The 17,500-nt window shown below is 39.6% G+C and overlaps 1 protein-coding gene across 1 annotated transcript in view; it reads left to right on the top strand.

Annotated features, from left to right (window-relative positions):
- Window positions 1–4,754: 4,754 nt before the first annotated feature.
- The window catches only part of LOC135213685 (protein arginine N-methyltransferase 1-like), a gene marked incomplete in the record, with an annotated part of 16,616 nt that continues 3,870 nt past the window's right edge, over window positions 4,755–17,500 (top strand). The window contains 8 exon segments of the mRNA XM_064247766.1: window positions 4,755–4,900; window positions 11,407–11,529; window positions 12,104–12,181; window positions 13,103–13,244; window positions 13,526–13,725; window positions 13,936–14,055; window positions 16,441–16,530; window positions 16,769–16,856. Coding sequence (XP_064103836.1) covers window positions 4,883–4,900; window positions 11,407–11,529; window positions 12,104–12,181; window positions 13,103–13,244; window positions 13,526–13,725; window positions 13,936–14,055; window positions 16,441–16,530; window positions 16,769–16,856 — 859 coding nt within the window.

Here is a 17,500-nt window from a genome sequence, read left to right as displayed (position 1 = left end):
ACAGCATCCCATCGGCCCCCCCAGACCCTGCCACCCCTTTTAATTTTGTTCTTCCGCCCCCGTTTTCATATTCTCTTTTCCTGCTTTTCCATCCTTTACTTTTCCCGTATTCCAATTCCCCTAAACGCAGAAACTGCGAAATGTAAATGAGGAGGATGAAGATAAAAGTAAAATGAGAAAAGAAAAAAGGGTAATTGGATGTTTAGGGCCTCAAATGACACCTAGCAAAAAAAACAAAAAAAAAACCACCAAATGAAGCCATTACTTCCAATTTTGGCGAATCTTTCGTTTTTTTGGACATTTTTTTTTCCGGCCTGTTAACACCGAACTCACTTTTATTATTATATTCATATATAATTATTAAATAAATATATATATATTTATATCTATACAATTATATATATATATATTATAATATATATTATATAACTCTGTGGTGTTGGGTGTGGGCTGGGTGGGTGGTGTTGGATGGTATGTATAGAGGAACTTTACAGTGGGAAGCGGTGAAAAAAGCCGCGGAACTTTATTTGAGGCGATTATCAGCCATGACTGTGGGACTTGAGTCTATTCTTGTTTCGGCCCCTAATTGTCTGTTAGCCTTTACGAGGCGGCAGGATAACAATTTGGTCCAGGGAAACTTTCGGTTTGTTTGCAAAATCCGAATTGCAAGGTACGTAAACTTGGAGTATTGTTTAAGATGATCGTTCGTTATTGCAACATATCGTAGTACCTAAATGTCCATCCTGAAAATATGTTACACATTTTCTAGTTAACCAGTTTTAACGTTTCCGGAGTCATTGTCCAAACTCCGCTTGCTTCTTGGCTTATCCCTTTTTATTTTTTTTTGTTTCAGTATAATTTTTCAAGTGGTCCCATCGACTTCCGTCGATGAATTCTTTTGTTTCCCCTTCAGTTCCTCGTAATATTTATTTTCTTCTGCCTGGATTACCCAATTTTCCACGAACTATGCTCCTTAACAAATCGGGAAATCATATTAAAACCGTTTGTAACGCAATGGAATGTTTTTTTACATTTTTACCCCAGAAACCCCATTCGCCGTTCATACACGTCACCGGACGTAACATTCCGCTACTCAGCAAAGCGGAAAGAAGAAGAAGAAGAAGAAGAAGGAAGAAGAAGAAGAAGAAGAAGAAAGAGAGAGAGAGAGAGAGACGAGAAGAAGAGAAGAAGAAGAGAGAGAAGAGAGAGAGGAGAGAGAGAGAGAGAAGAGAGAGAGAAACCTTCCCCACACAACGGCCTGACTCACTCTTATACGGCGATGTCAGACGAGCGCACTTTTCTCTTAAACTTTTTTACTACGAGATTTTAGTTAATAGATATATCTTTTTCTCTATAACGCGCAAACTTGCAACCACATTGCGCGATTCTAAAATTTGGCGCCAAAAAGACAAAGATGTACTATAAACGCCAAGAAAATGTCACATGTGCTCGGTCAAACAGACCACCTTATCGAGTTGATGTACGCGCGAGGAATTTTTCCACCATGATGATTAGCCATAATATTTTTTTTTTCTGAAGGACAAAATGCATCTTTGAGGTTTCTCAGGCTGCGTCACTGAAGTGCTTATACTACAGCCCAGCAATCCCCAGGCTCAGAGAGAGAGAGAGAGAGAGAGAGAGAGAGAGAGAGAGAGAGAGAGAGAGAGAAAATTAAATTCTTTAGTGCTTGCAGACTTTTTCGGACGACACCCTGTAGAATATCTAGGGTCTAGGTGGCCGTGGTCTAGGGCTATTTAAAATTTGTTCAGATTTCCTGACGTTGAATTAAAGTAATTTAAATCTACTATCAAAAAAAATAAAAAAAAAAAATTTTTTTTTCATCTGTCCCATCCGCCTTGCGGGTGGTTGTTTTGTATGGTAAACACTGCGTCCCCGGGCTTTAGATAGTTAACGCTATTTTTGTAAGTGTTTTAGGTAAATAAAAAAAGGATAATCTGGGTGTAACATTTGCAACTGAAAAGTGTTTTAATAATTTACTGTATGCGAAACATTAGACCGTTTAATTAAATTCGAAATAGGATATTATTATAATCGTTGAATGTAAGCTGAATGGAACTATCTAAAGGCCGGGACGCCAGTGTTACCATACAAAAACACCACTGGCGGATGGACAGATGAAAAAAAACAGAGTATAGTTTGGTTATCAGGGCGATTTTATCAAACGCTTCATTAGCTATCACTTGGGTTATCAGGAGGCCCAAAAGACGTTTCTGTGGAAAATGAAAAAAAAAAGTGGAAAATGAAAAAAAAAACAAAAAAAAAAGAACAGAATAGGTAACGAAAATAAGACATCTAACAAAATATTACATGTCTAAGTTTTCGAATTTTTCTTAGTGCTTTCATATATATTTATTATATTTCTTGTGAACTTACATAGCTAAATAATAGAAGCATCCATTATGAGAGAGAGAGAGAGAGAGAGAGAGAGAGAGAGAGAGAGAGAGAGAGAGAGAGAGAGAGAGAGAGGATGACTCCGTTAACTGCGTGTTCCAAGTCTTTTAGGCCTAAGTTATTGTGTTCCACATCCTAGGCCTAACTGAACACGAGAGTCTCGCGAGATAACGCCATCATTATTATTATCATTACTATTATGATAATATTCAGATGAAACTTATTCATATGGAACAAACCCACCAAAGGAGCCATTGACTTCAAATTCAAGTTACTAAGGAATATTAAGGTGTTCATTAGGAAGCAGTGAGATGAGCTAGAGGGAAAAAAAGACCACTTATTAAAAAGGAAAAATAAATAGTTATTAAATTGAACAAATATAGAATTTTATAGATGCTAATTGCTCGCATTCACGAAGTATGTTATTCCTACATGTGCTCTCAGTTATGACACTTAATTGTCTATAACCTAGTACTACAGCACGAAATAACGGGAGTAAGATCCAAATCGTAGATTGCAAGTGCATAACACATAGAGGATTACCTACTCTCTTTTTTATTAGTTTGTTTGGCAATGATTCTTCGATTAATTGTAATGACGTGCGTCTAATTCACTGATACACACCTTCGAGACAAATTAGTTGACCCTCCAATCATTCCAAATTGCAGCCCTCTAGCATCAGTAGTTTTAATTTCATATAAGGTTAGTTTGCCATGATCGTCCGTCTAGCAAAACTAAAGAACAGGCCACAACCAGGCTGTGGCTGAAAACTTCATGGGCCACGGTTTATACTGTACAGAATATTCTATTTTTTACTTGTTTTAATGTTGCCTTTGACAATCTTCATTTGCATCCAAGTCGCGTTTGAGTCCACCTGTTATGAAGTGTTTTTTTGTCTTTTTTTTTCTGAATAATATCAATAATCCATCCAGCGTCGCTGTCTACTGTCACCAGCTTTGCATAATGATAGGTATTCATCCATTTTATTCATATATACATACATACACACACACACTTAATATATTATATATATAAATAAAAATAATTATATATAAATAATATATATATATATATATATAATATGAAAATGTCTTCTACTGTAACACAACAGTATAACATGAAGATAAAAGGCTCACAATATTTGAACGTTGCAACCAGAGTATATATCAAGCACTTCCTTACACGCTCCTGATCACTGGCAAAATATCTTACGTCCATATTTTACCAGTTAATAAGGACGCAGAAGGAAGTGCTCGAAATATACAATGGTTGCAACGTTCAAATACTGTTTCATGGGCATTATTTATCTTCATATATACGTGCGTGTGTGTTCATGCGTAAATGTAATAACAGCTTTACCCTTTATGATAAACTTCCGATAAAGTTGTGTAAACAGACTAATCCCACATCTACTAAACATTTATCGCGAAAAGTGACGACCACCACGAGGTCTCCTCCATCCATAGCCCCAAGAGGAGGGCACGACGAGTACGATTGCCCCATGCCAATGGTGTTTTAGGGTCCGCCGGGGATCAACCGGCATGGGTAGAGATCTTATAGCGTTGTTGTTCCCCCAGGCGTGGAGGGAGGGCGTGAGTCAGTCAGACGGCGTGCTCGCCCGCCACGAGGCTTAAGAATTACGTCACTTTTTTCCCCCATACAAACCATCTCGCCCTTCAGAAGACATGGCAGTCGTGACGAAGCTGGAAAAACTGGAACTGACGGACGGGGTAAGTATATGTAACAGCCGCCCTGGACTCCAAAGGGCGCAGTAAAGTGACAGTGAAGGCCCCGAGGTTCATAGAATAAGCCCCACTGTTGAAATTTCCGAGGTTTCGTTCACGTAGGAGGCGGCCGCCGGCGTACGGGTGAAAGAATGTGTCGTGTTCGGCTCGTTTGCCCTCGGGTTGTTACAAGCTCGTCGGTTTAAGGCAGCTTTTGGGCGCCCTCTTCGTTCATCGCGGGCGTAGCCGTTATAGTCTTTATTCAATTAAAACGAAAGACGGAATTCGCTACGAGTCGTTCTACCGTCGAAGAGGAACTCGTCAGGAATTTTTGCGTCGCGCGGCGGTAGGAAGATGAACGTTTATATGGTCTTCTCAGAAAGGACTGGTTGTCTCTGGAGTTGTAGCGAGGGAGGGGGATTGGCGTCCGGGTTGTTGGGGTCGTTCCCTTCATGGGGGAGAGATGTCTTGTCCTCCCTCTCTCCTGCCCACCACCCCTCGTTATGGCGTACATCCCCCGACCCCCCTAAACCTTGAACTGGAGCTGGGGGGATGGTGGGCAACTGTTGGGGATGTCCCTTTCGGGGCCCCTGGTTCCCTCCCCCGGACATCCCCCGATGGGTGTCCATCCGTCCCCCCATATACAGCCCCCTTCCCCTTCCAACCCCCCAATCGCTAACTTCCCCGAAGGGAGCGAGAGAGTAGTTCTCCTCTACGCCGCTTTTGCCGCCGATCGCTTGCGCATCATGGCTGAACAAATGGAAGTAAGTCCCCCGCTCCGAGCTGGAGTCCTTGTGAGCGTTTGCAACGGGCGCCGCCCCTAGCTGCGGCGCCGACGGGCCTCGGAGGGCGCGAAGGAGGCCGCGTGGGGCCACCCCGCCGCCGGGAAAAGCCACGGAAGGAGGCCATTTAAATCGGGGCCCGATTGGCGCCACGTGCTGCTTAGCGGCAGCAGCAGCAGCCAAGCGGGTGTCCCTGATCGACCCGCAACAAAGGCGGAACGTCTCTCGTCTCTTCGTCTCTACGTCGCTCGTTTCGTGAGGACCTCTCCCTTATTTCGTTCTCTTGAGGAGGGCTTCCTTTTGGCGTCGTCGGGCTTGTCATGTCGGGCCCCTGGTGTTCTCGGGGCGCGCGCGCGCGAGGGCGTTTCGTGGGCGGGAAATGGCCAGAGGAGAAGAGTATAAGCGGCCATGCTGGCTGGCGCCCCCGAGTTCCTTTATCGGCGTGCGATGTTAGAATCGTGTTTTATTGTGACGATTGATTCCATTACGAGTTATTTAAACATTTTATATCAATATCGACTCATTTATCTGCCCATTTCTGCCATTCGGGACGCCCTCGTGGGTTCGCTGAGTGGTCCTCATTGTACCCTACCGGTATCTTGCAATGGGCCCCCTTGAATAGAGGTGCCGGGGACGAATGGGAATATATTGTGACGATTTATTCATCTTCGAGTCATTTAAACATTATATTCATTTTGATTCATTTATCTTCCCATTTCCGTCAGTCGGGACGCCCTCGTGGGCGCGCAGAGTGGTCCTCGCAAGGTTCCCCCCTTGATTAGAGAGGCCAGAGACGAATAGGAATCCATAATACGTCTTGGTTTTCGTGATTTTAGTTTCATTTTTTCGAAATTTATTGGAATTATTTACTAGCTTTTGAATATCCTAAGCTCATGCATAGGTCCCATAGGATGTTTACGTAGCCTACCCCCCCCCCCCCCATGGCTAATGTTAGGACGCCAGTGTAGGCCAGTTTTGAGACCTCATTTGGTTTGAATTATTGGGGAAATTGCAGAATGCTTTCAAAATTGTAATTTTGCATACTGCGTACAAGCTTGATTTGTCGCCATTACTGTATCCAGGTTTGGGCCAGTTTTAATTTTATTTAAAAACATTTGGTATTTCTACAGAAGCAATCTGCTGTGGCCTAGACTATGGTAATTGACGTTTTCCTATGTTATTTTACTTACTGAACAAGAATTTAAAGTAAGGGTATTCGGACGACTGTAATTAACCCCCAGGGGCCAGTACTAAACACAGTGAAACACATTGGACGCCCCAATCCTTAGTGGATGTTGTATCTGCGGTTACGTTCCATGAAGTTCATGCGGAACTATTCGTCGGATACATCTACCAGGGATTGTGGCGTCCAATGTATTTCGCCGTGCTCGGCACTGGCCCCTGGGGGTTAATTACAGTTGTCCGAATAAATATTACTTTAAATTCTTGTTCAGTAGGTAAAACTGCATAGAAAAACCAAAACTGCCATAGTCTGGGCCGCGGCGGCGGCCTAGACTATGGCAGCTGCAGGTTTTCTTTGCAGTTTTACTTGCTGAACAAGAATTTAAAGTATTATTTATTCGGACGACTAATTAACCCCCAGGGTCCAGTACTGAGCACGGCAAAATACATTGGACGGCCCAATCCCTAGTGGATGTCGTATCCGTGGTTACGTTCCTTGCAGTCCATGCGGAGTGCTTCTGTAGAGATACCCGGGTTTTTAACCTTTGTAGTGTTTCTCTACTGACAGCTTGACATTTGGTGTTTGATGTCCATTTCTATTCTAATATTAGTAATGTGTGTATTTTAAGACAAGATTTTTCTAGGCTCTGTAGCATTTCTCTATAGCTATAGCTTGAAATTGCTGTCTGGTAACTTTATTGTAGCCTATTACGTCTGTCATTTGCAACTGAATCTAACCTCTTGGTGTTGATGACCGCCGTTGAGATAACAAAATTTATATATTTTTGGAGCTAGTCTCGGTGAAACTTCATGATTGTTGGGCAGCTTGGTTCCCGTGGCCCACCAAGTCGCCGACCAGGGCACGTCGTAGCCTTTGTGAGGTGGTCCAGGCTCGCCAAAGACACCCCTGCTAGGTCAGGGCATCAGGGCAAGTCTCCTTAAGTTAAGGGGGTTTACACTGTCAAACTCCGTTGAACGCGGTTCGACAAACTTGTTCGAAGTGATGTTTGAACGTGTGGACGGGTATTTGGTTGTCGAACATGTTTGTCAAACGGTTCGAAGGAAGTCTGCTCGGGTCTGACTTTCGTGGGCTGGGCTTCATTGCCCACAAACCGTTTGAATGTGAGAATGCGCGTCGAACATTAAACTTCAGTTGTGCTTCGAACCAAGGAGTTACCACATCAACTTAGGACGGAAATATGGAGGACAACAATGGGAAGAGGAACGAGAGGGAGGTGTTGCTGCAATTCATACATTCAGAGAACATCCAGCCTTATGGAAAGTAAAATTAAAGGGATATTCTAATAAAATAGCCAGAAGCAAAGGGATATCACCTCTTCAGGACATATTAAAAGTAAAATAACTTGGTCCTTTTGAAGGACCTTGTAGAGAGCATCGCACGTTTCTGGTATGATTGATGATAAAGAGCTGGTGGAAATGATAGCTGACAATTTCAGATCATTAAGAGACCTGCCTGTTGCTAAACAAAGTAATGTGACACTCAGTCTTGCATGTGGAGTTATGGCCTCTCTCATAGATGTATCTTCATATGTAATGAAAGGGGTGACACATCAGTCAATGTATGTTTCTTCATCCATCCACAAATAATTATGCTAGTCATCTGGTTCTAATTTCAAATCAACAGGCAAGTTGGTGTGACTGACACCTCTCCGAAACATTTGACAAGCAGGTTCGACAACCGGGTTTTGACGAACCATTTGATCATGTAAACCGCACTTTTGTAATAGAGAGGTTAAGTCTATGTATGGGGAGCCTGTGCGACCGACTGCTGCAGGAATAAGGCCGTGCAACTAGTGGAAAGTTTTGACTAGATTTACCGTAGTCTGTCAGATGTAACTCCTGCGTGTGGACAAGTGTAGCTTGGTGAAGGAAATAGAAAACAATTTGTCACTGCTTTTGGTTTTTGCACCATTTAGTCTGGTGCCGACATCCCATAGTACGTATTACCATTGACAACACTGGCATTTCAAAAAGATTTAAATTTTTTTCAAAGTACTTGTGCCGTGTGTTTTATCACAACAATGGGGAAAGAAGGCAGAGAGCAAGTGAATATCTACGGAATGCGGATTTACTTGTTAATGTGTGCTGTTAGTAAGAACATCGTGGAACGGTGCGTTGTGCCTTATCTGCATATTTTAATATTCTTGGCAAGCTCATTTATTTTGCTGCGTGCTAGTCTCAGGGTTAAGATCAACTGGGTACTTAGGAGCTGTAACTGCTGTCCGTGGATATGCAAACTACCCAAGTAGGCAGATAATTGCCTTTTGCATAATTTTTCAGTGTTCAGTGTTATGGTGGTTGTTTACGAGTGTATTGAGTGTCTAGAGTTATGTGGTAATGACAAGGTTAGGTGAGGAATTTTGAATTACTCCCCTTATCTGGATTTTGTCATCAGCTGACAGGCCCTTGTCTCTACTAATCCAGATAATTGAAGTATTACTTGTTAGTGCGTTCTTCTCTTTTATATATACAGTTGTACCTCAGGATACGAAATTAATCCGTTCCAAAGCGGCCTTCGCTGTCAGGACGCGTTATAATGTACTTTTTTGGGGGGTTGTTCATGCTGATCGTACATGGTCCACCCCTGTACCATGCGGTTTTTTACCCTACTACCAATATTTACTACATACCTGTAGTAAATATTGAACATACATAAGTATGTAGTAAAATGTGGAATGTTACCTTTTGAGTGAGGCGATCTCTGAAAGTGGCGACAGAGGAGGAGGACAAATGGTAGAAAACATGAACACTTAACTTTACAAAACAAAAAATGGCAGAAAACATTAACATTAAACTTTACGAAACACATTAACAAATGGCAGAAAACATTAACACAGCTTGATTATCTCCATCTTCGTTCTCCATAAAAAGCATCCTCTTCTTTCCGTGAACTTCAGCAACATTCTTGGGACCCATGGCTAATAATGTATAAGTAATTAAGTTCACACACAACTTGATAAAGTAACTTACAGTACAACGAAAGCAAAATCACTAACACGAATTTACATTAACAAACTAAATACGTATATATATGTAAACGAACGAAAACAACTTTCTGAAAAGTAAAGCTTCTTGTGGAATGCCCACCATAACTAGGCACTCTTCATTCAGTGGTAGACAGTGTGCAAGGATTTCTTCTATAAAGTACAAACATCAAGTGACCATAATAACATAAGTACGTAACCATTTCTTGTAAACATGTAGACTGAGGACTTTCAACAACAACATGCATCTCTTACAAATGGCCAAGGAGCGAGTGAATATCCGCAAACCGTCTATTTTCTTGTTAATGTGTGCTGTCAGTAATAACGTGGTGGAATGGTGCTTCACGCCTTATCCACATATCTAAATATTCTTGGCAAGCTCATTACTTCTGGCATGAGGTACTGTTTTACTGCATGTGCTAGCTTCAGGGTTGAGATCAACTGGGTACTTAGATAAGGAGCTGTAACTGCATACTGCGGGTATGGAAACTACCAATGGCTAATATGTATCAAGTGAAATTCGTGTATTGGCGCAGCGTGCTACTCGTGAGGTTTTCGTTAGCATCGTCCATTTTGCAGATTTTGAGTCCCCGTAAATATCCCTCATTCGTTGTTGGATAAACGTTGAACAAGAGGCATTGATCAGTTAGTAGTATAAAAAAACCACATGCAATAATTATAATGTAAGAGAATTGAACTAAGAATTAAGCAGAAAATCACAGGGAATTTGTTTTTAGGTAGAGGTGATTGTGGAGTGGCAAAGTTAGTTTTCCCTGTTATCATTGACTTGGTGTATTACAGGCATTCCCTAGTTTACGACGGGATAATATTCTGACACTGCATCGTAGCCCGAAATCTCGTCAAAAATCATAAGAAAAGTTTACTTTTGATAATTGGAGTGTCTTGCAAATGACTTGAATGCATTTTTATTTAGATTTTCGTGGGAAAAATCCCAAAATTTTGACCATTCTGCCCTATTCGGAGCCATATTTCTTCCATCTGATTTGTCGTTAATCCAGAACATGAGTTGTAACACGATAAATGATTTTTTATTAATGTATTTGAAGAGCGTCACGAGCTCGGAAAGTAAGCCGAGCCTACTGTAACCTGGGGACTGCTCGTATATAATGGCATTGTGGTCTTGATCTCATGATAATTCTGGTCCCGGATGGCTATTTAGTGTGTGTCCAGTATACTACGGTATCGACGTTTAATGAAAAGATAGGGAAAAGGAATGGGTTAGTTTAGATATAGAGCAGTCAGTATTGCTGTTCTTTTTACAGAGCACTACTCTCAAGAGCATGTAGGAAAGTGAAGGAAATTGATTGGTTGGTGGAGAGTCAGTTTCTGCAGTGTGTTTGGAAATTGGGCTTGTTTACAGTTTTGCGGGCCAATTCTAGGGCCGTACAACAACCAAATCCATACGCAAAGGTAAGTAGTCCCTTCGACCTGTAAGACCTTACCACGACCCGCGACGATTCAAAAGTCAACATAGCGTTGCTGTCTAGTCCTCATCCGTCACACGTTGCTTTTAGGAAATTTTAGTGGTCAATGTAAACACTGCAAAGAGGGAATAATGAGCCTTGTGAAAGAGGAAGACAGTTTTGTGCCATAAGTCAGGTTAGTGTGGTTCGTTTGGTTAGGTTACAACCTTTGTTACCATGCCTGGGGTCCAGGTAAGGGCATGTGCCCTAAGTCAGGTTAGGTTGGTTCGTTTGGTCAGGTCACAATCATCGTTACCATACTGGGGGGGTCCAGGGGGGGAAAGCCCCATGGCCAGGTCAGGCCACGGCACGGCACCCTAAGTCCGGTTAGGTGGGTTCGTTGGGTTAGGTCACTATCCGAATCCGTTTTCCCCCACCCATCTTTTGGCGATTGCCGCTACTCATCCGCGTCTATTAATCTTTCGGTGATCGCCGCCACTCATATCTTTTTCACCCACCCAAAAACCCCGGTTTCCCAAGAGGTCCCCCTCTACCGTTTCTATAAAGCTTTCACCTTGACATTGTTTTGTTGTTTTGGTTTCGCTGCCATTTTGGTTTTGTGTTCTTCCGCTGATTTTCTTGTTCGAAGTTACCGCCATCTAGTGGTAGGTTTGGACAAGAAAATTGGTCGGAGGTAAGGTTGGCCCACGAAATTGTAGCCGCTCCAGAAATTGTTAATGCATTGATTTTTGTTATAGAAGTACATTAGCATGCCGAAGATCCTGTACTGTTAATTAATTTTTTTCATTTTGCCATCAATATAAATGTCTAATGTTGGTGTCATGTGTCTGACCACAATTTTTTTTTCCCACAATAGATTGTATCAGACAATAAAATGGACAACAAAATGGACGAGAAGAAAGTTGAGAAGATGCCCATTGATGATATGACATCAAAAGACTATTATTTTGATTCGTATGCACACTTTGGAATTCATGAGGTAAGTGAAGAGTGTCATCGGCTCAATACGTAAACCCATTTGGGGTCTGGTTTTCCAACTAAGTAATTAAGACTTAAAAAATGAAGGCCTTATTCAATAACCTGTCCTTTAATAAAAAAAAATGAAGGCCTTATTCAATACCTGTCCTTTAATATTTTCTAGATAGCTTTTGGTTAACAGCAGCTAGCTTGTGTACTTTATATTGCATACATGAAATTTAAGATTATTTAATAATTTATCATTTAGAATGGTAGCATAGCCAGAAATAGTGATTATCATTTAGCTGATAGGTACAAAAGTCTGTTAATTTGATGTGGTGCTGATTGTAAATAGGAATCTTTCTTACTCTGTTCCCCTTTACTTCTATTCTCTTTCTCTTGTCTTTATTTTGTATATTGGCAATTCGTTCATTTTAAACTTGGTATGGGCTGATGCCAGTACTTTTGGCCAATGAACCTTTGTATGAAACCCTTTGTGCATTACATAGAGGATATGGTTTCAAGTTGGTAATGCCTGCAACTGTTAGGTTTATTTTGCAGTTGCAAAAAATATTTAAACTTTTTTATAATTCCAGGAAATGTTGAAGGATGAAGTGCGCACTTTAACGTATCGTAATGCCATGTACCACAACAGACACCTCTTCAAAGGAAAGGTACGTATTCTTATAGCATTGTGAAATGTTGAGTGACAGTTTTTACAGTAAAGAAATTGCCATTTTTTTTTATAAAAACTGTTCTGTAATTTTAAGTATTTTCTGAGGATTGTTTAAATTTACAGCACTTAATAGGAAAAGGAAGGAGATTTGACAAATTTTCTTGTACCAGAGTGAAAAATAATACGCTCTTTGGGCCAATGTTTTGAGTGCAGGCAGTCCCCGTTTATGGGCGGGGGTTTAGTTCCTGACAGCGTAACAGTAACCTAAAATCGGCTATGATAGCACCGATCCGTGGTTACTGGCGCCGCTGTTAAGTGGGGTTTGGCGCGTATTGTCACTGAAAATCCAGTTATTGTCATAACTAGACAAGCCCATTAACACTGGATTGTCTGACCACTGGGGATTGGCTGTATTGGGAAAGTGAATTGCCTTTAATTATATTCATTACATCAGCATTAGTCTTTTGAATACTGACAGTTTATTTTTCATTGTATTCTCAATTTGGCTTGTTAACTGATAGCATACAACAGCTACAGGATTGTGAAATAAGCAACGGATGTCTTGATAGTCATTTTTCCCCTGAAACGCATTTTAAATGAGGTTAAAGCGTTGTTAATTGGTGGCAATTGTTAGCATGGAGTCTAGTTGTAGAAAGGAGTTATGTTTGATCAGGGACAAGCAAGCTGGGGAAGCAGATTAATAATGAAATATCGAAAGCAATTCAAGTTAAGAGGTATGGGTGGGGGGATATTTTCAGTGCAGTAATGTAAGGGGCGCTGTGAGAATCTCTCCTTGTGATGACGGTTAAACGAGTAGTTAGCCATGTGTCTAATAAAACACTTTTATTCAGTTGGCCGGAATTTAATTTTTCTCAAATTTCAAGAGGAAATGAGTTTCATGCTGATATTCTCTTTGCAGACAGTACTGGATGTTGGCTGTGGGACAGGAATTTTGTCAATGTTTGCTGCAAAGGCAGGAGCCGCCAAAGTAATTGGTATCGAGATGTCCAATATTGTAGAACATGCAAAAAAAATCGTAGTTGCCAATCATTTAGACAATGGTAAGGTTTCCCATCATCATCTTCATAATTCTGTTATTTGGAAGGAATTGATATATTATCTTATTTGGAAGGAATTGATATATTATCTTATCTTACATTAACATTCCACATATGTTCTTTATTGTTTGTACAAAGGAAATCATTTTAAAGTATACATTTAGTAATAACATTATCTAAGCCTTTATAACTAATGGGTAATATATAAACTCAAATCATTTTGTATCCAGCAGGAAATTATTACAATAATGTTAAGTTTGTAATTATTGTGCATTCTCTTGCAGTTGTGGAGATAATCCAAGGTAAAGTGGAAGAAGTGTCCATCCCAGTTGAAAAAGTAGATATTATCATATCTGAGTGGATGGGTTACTGTTTGTTCTACGAGTCTATGTTAGATACTGTTCTTTATGCTCGTGATAAGTGGCTTGCTCAGGATGGTATGCTCTTCCCAGACCGTGCCACACTCTTTGTTTCAGCTATCGAGGTTAGTCTGTGATGAGAGAGCCTATGGCTATTGTTATTGAATTGAAATACATAATTCTGTATGATTTGTTGCTTTTTATAACTTTTATCAAGTTGAAGGTCTCTGGATTAATGATCCTGTGATAAACTAGATAATTCATTTCATAATATGCTGTTGTTGATAATAGTTCCATTTTTCCTTTTAATATTTACGAGGCTTTTTAAATTTCAGGACAGACAGTACAAGGATGATAAAATAAACTGGTGGGACAGTGTTTATGGCTTCGATATGTCTTGCATACGTGAAGTGGCTATGACAGAACCACTGGTTGATGTCGTTGAATCAAAGCAGGTTTGTGCATAAATTGGAAACTATTGTAGTGACCAGCTAGTTTGGAGTATGTGCGAGCAAGTACTTCAGCAAAGCACATTACCTGTGCAGCAAGTACTTCAGCAAAGCACATTACCTGGTGGGTGGAAGAAAGGTGGTGGATCAATTAAATGTAGTTCATATCGGTAAAAGGATTAGCAGGAAATTGCACGTCCTACCATTTTGATGACTTGCTTTTCTTGAGCTTAACATATCCCTTATTCTGGTGATCTAGTGGATACAAAGCGGGTTATTGTTGGAGGTTGGCTGTATTTATCTTTGTTAAACATTTTTTGCAACCATTCGTATTGCAGTGTGTTTAAAACTCCGGATTGCATTTACCTCCATTTCTTAAGACTGTATGTGTGCCCGGTGATATATTTGTATGGTCCGTGTAAAATTAGGTTTCAAGTTTGGACCCTACCATAATCTTTGATGGGGCTTTGAAAAAGTTGTACAATGAAAGTCCATATGATGACTGGATTGAAATTCCCTTAGATCTAAAGTGTTAGGTTGTGCTAACTGCAAGACTAAATGGTTTCCATGACAGTTCATCCTTAAACATTTCTGGGCTAGCTACAATAGAAAGGTTAGGTGGAAGTATTCTCCTAACCATTTCAGGTATTACAGGTAGAGAAGTAATGACGTAATTTTTCAAAAATTTGTAGACGTGAACGACCATTATTTTCACCATGGATCATATTAGAAATCTTGTGGTGTTTTAGGAATATTAATAAAAAGCATTAGTCAGGAGAGATTATTATTTATATAGAAGGATGCCAAGCATAGGTCCAGGTAAACTTTATACTGATGGTTGCACATTGGAAGATGGAGTTGGCAATGCTGCTGTTTGTAACTGATGGGTCATGGAACGCTAAGGGCGTTCTGGGTTCTACAATACTCCGTGACCTGGTGTAGATGCCAGTAGTCCCTGGATCTCACTAGTTTGTTATTAATTCTACCGGTTTCCAGCTTGGTGCTAGTATTATCCAAATGTTAAGACCTCAGGTTTGTTAGTTATGAAAAATACAAATTAGTTAAAAATTTTATTAAAATTAGGAGGGTATGGCTTAGTTCGGGTATGTCCTCTTTTTATTCAGTCAGCTGTAACTTTCAGGTGATTTTGGGTTTCAGTGGGTTTAGTGGGTGGTATTTTTGTGAGTTTTATTTGTTTGTGTCAGACAGATATATAAGCTTTGATTGCTTATTCTTCTGTAGCTCATATGGGGCTAGTTTTGTGTGGTCTTAGAGTTTTCAGTTGGTGGGGTTTTTGGTGCTGTTTCTGTTATAGTTGGTCACGGTCTTTGCTCTTTTGGCTTATTTTGTTCAGCAAATATGGTGTATGAACGGTTGGGAAGCCGAAGATTATTAATTAGTAAGGGTTTACTCAGTTTTATGCCTACTATGGCTTTGTGGTGATTTGTATTAAGAGCGGGGAATATGGCTGCTCATCCTACTGTTAATCATGTTTTGTTCTAATAAATCGAGGATGTTTTTACTATATCCCAGCCAATCTTGGGATTCTGGAAAGTGGGGATGTAGAGTAATAATGTTAATACTAATTTTCACAGTATTATATATATAATAGTTATAGTTATCTTTTTTGTCTTGCAAAAAGTTAAGACTGTGTTAGGATGCATGAGTGTATAAAAATTTGACATAAAAATATCAGCCTCAAATTAGATTAAGAGATGAATATTTTTAGAACGAAGCATGACTGATAAATTGCTGTTTAGTAATATTTCTTTGGGGCATTCATGCCAGCCTTTGCACAGCAAAGCATGTTGATGTAATTCTTGGCAGTGCAGTACGTATATTTAAAGTTCCTTTCAATTTACTAGTAATTTTCATTTATAGCAATGTGCAAGATATATAACATTCAGAAAACTAAATTACTTCATAAATTTTAACTACAATAAATGCAGTTGAAAAATTTGAATAGTCCTGTGATTTATGATCAGTTTGTTACTCTTCTAGATTCATAGGCTTAACTTGTGAGTTCTTGAATGGGAACACTTCCCTCCAGGGTTTGAGACTTACATTCATGACAGGGCTGTTGTGTGTGAGTGATATTTATTGGAAATTCCTTTCATGTTGCGATATTCTAACAAGGCTGGACCTTTCCCGAAGGAAATCTTTGTAGTATTAAATTTTATACTTGCAGGTTTTATAAATAAGAGAATGGGTATTTATTAATGCATCAAAATCCTGACTTCTGTGATTGTGTGAACTCATTACACATATGATGAATTTATAAAGGTCTATAGTAAGATTTTCTAATGGGCTTTATTAAAGTGTAAAAGGACTACATATTTTTTTTAGTCTGTTATGATGTTCATAATTATTCATGAATGTTTTCCTTCACAGGTGGTTACCAATTCTTGTCTAGTTAAGGAAGTTGACTTATACACAGTTAAGAAAGAGGATTTGGCCTTCAGTGCTCCCTTCCATTTACAGGTAGGAGTTTGTATTTTGTCATCCTGAAAAAGGTTTAAATGTGAAATGGTGTATCATCTGTTGTCAGGAGGTGGTTGTAATTTAAGAGGAAGACGGGCAGTATTAAAGAAACTTTTGAAAAACAGTTTTACATTTATATTGATAATGTTAATGATGAAGCAGGTGCCCATTTGATTGTATTAAAGTTTAGTTAAGCAAGATTGGGATATGTAGCAATTATATTTACTTGTATTTTCAGGTTCGAAGAAATGACTATGTCCATGCACTTATTACTTACTTCAATATTGAATTCACAAAGTGTCACAAGAGAACTGGCTTTTCTACAGGTAATGTTGCAATAATTTTGGTTTTTACTACATTGCAGTACTTTAAGTAAATAGAGTAAATATGCAGCAGTAGCTTAGTGTGGTCATTATGAATAATTGTTTTTTAATCTTCAAATGTCCAAAATATAATCAACAATTTTTAAAACTAACCAGAAATGATAGAATTTTTGAATCTAATAGAATCCAAACTGTATTAATCTCTAGGCTAGTCCTGCGAGAGCTAATTAAATTAGTGCAGTGTTCTGGTAAAATTTTTAATAGTATGAATTAATAAGAAGAAGAAGGGATATGACCTTCTCTGAGGGCAGTAACAGTGATTATAGTAGCTATTTTTATGACATTCAATTTGTATGGAAATTTTGTGTGCGTATGCGTGCGTCTTGTTACACCATGTCATGTGTGCAGCTGAATGGTCACCAGAGGGCCAGTTGAAATGTTAGACAGAATAATACTACTACAATAGAACATATGTATCTGACCTTCAGTCACCAAATATACTGGGTACAAACTGATGTTAAAAGCCAAGCTGTAAGATGCATAGAGGATTCAGTTATTAAAGTCATCCACCATTTTGTCATATTGAATGACCTTGGGGGATTCACATCAAATTTCATTCATTCATTCATTCATCATCCCTTGTTCAA

The sequence above is a fragment of the Macrobrachium nipponense genome, chromosome 43 (genome assembly GCF_015104395.2).
Source record: "Macrobrachium nipponense isolate FS-2020 chromosome 43, ASM1510439v2, whole genome shotgun sequence".
In the NCBI taxonomy this organism is placed as follows: Eukaryota; Metazoa; Arthropoda; class Malacostraca; order Decapoda; family Palaemonidae; genus Macrobrachium; species Macrobrachium nipponense.
The sequence above is the reverse complement of the archived record's forward strand: the minus strand, read 5'-3'. Positions and strand labels throughout refer to the sequence as shown.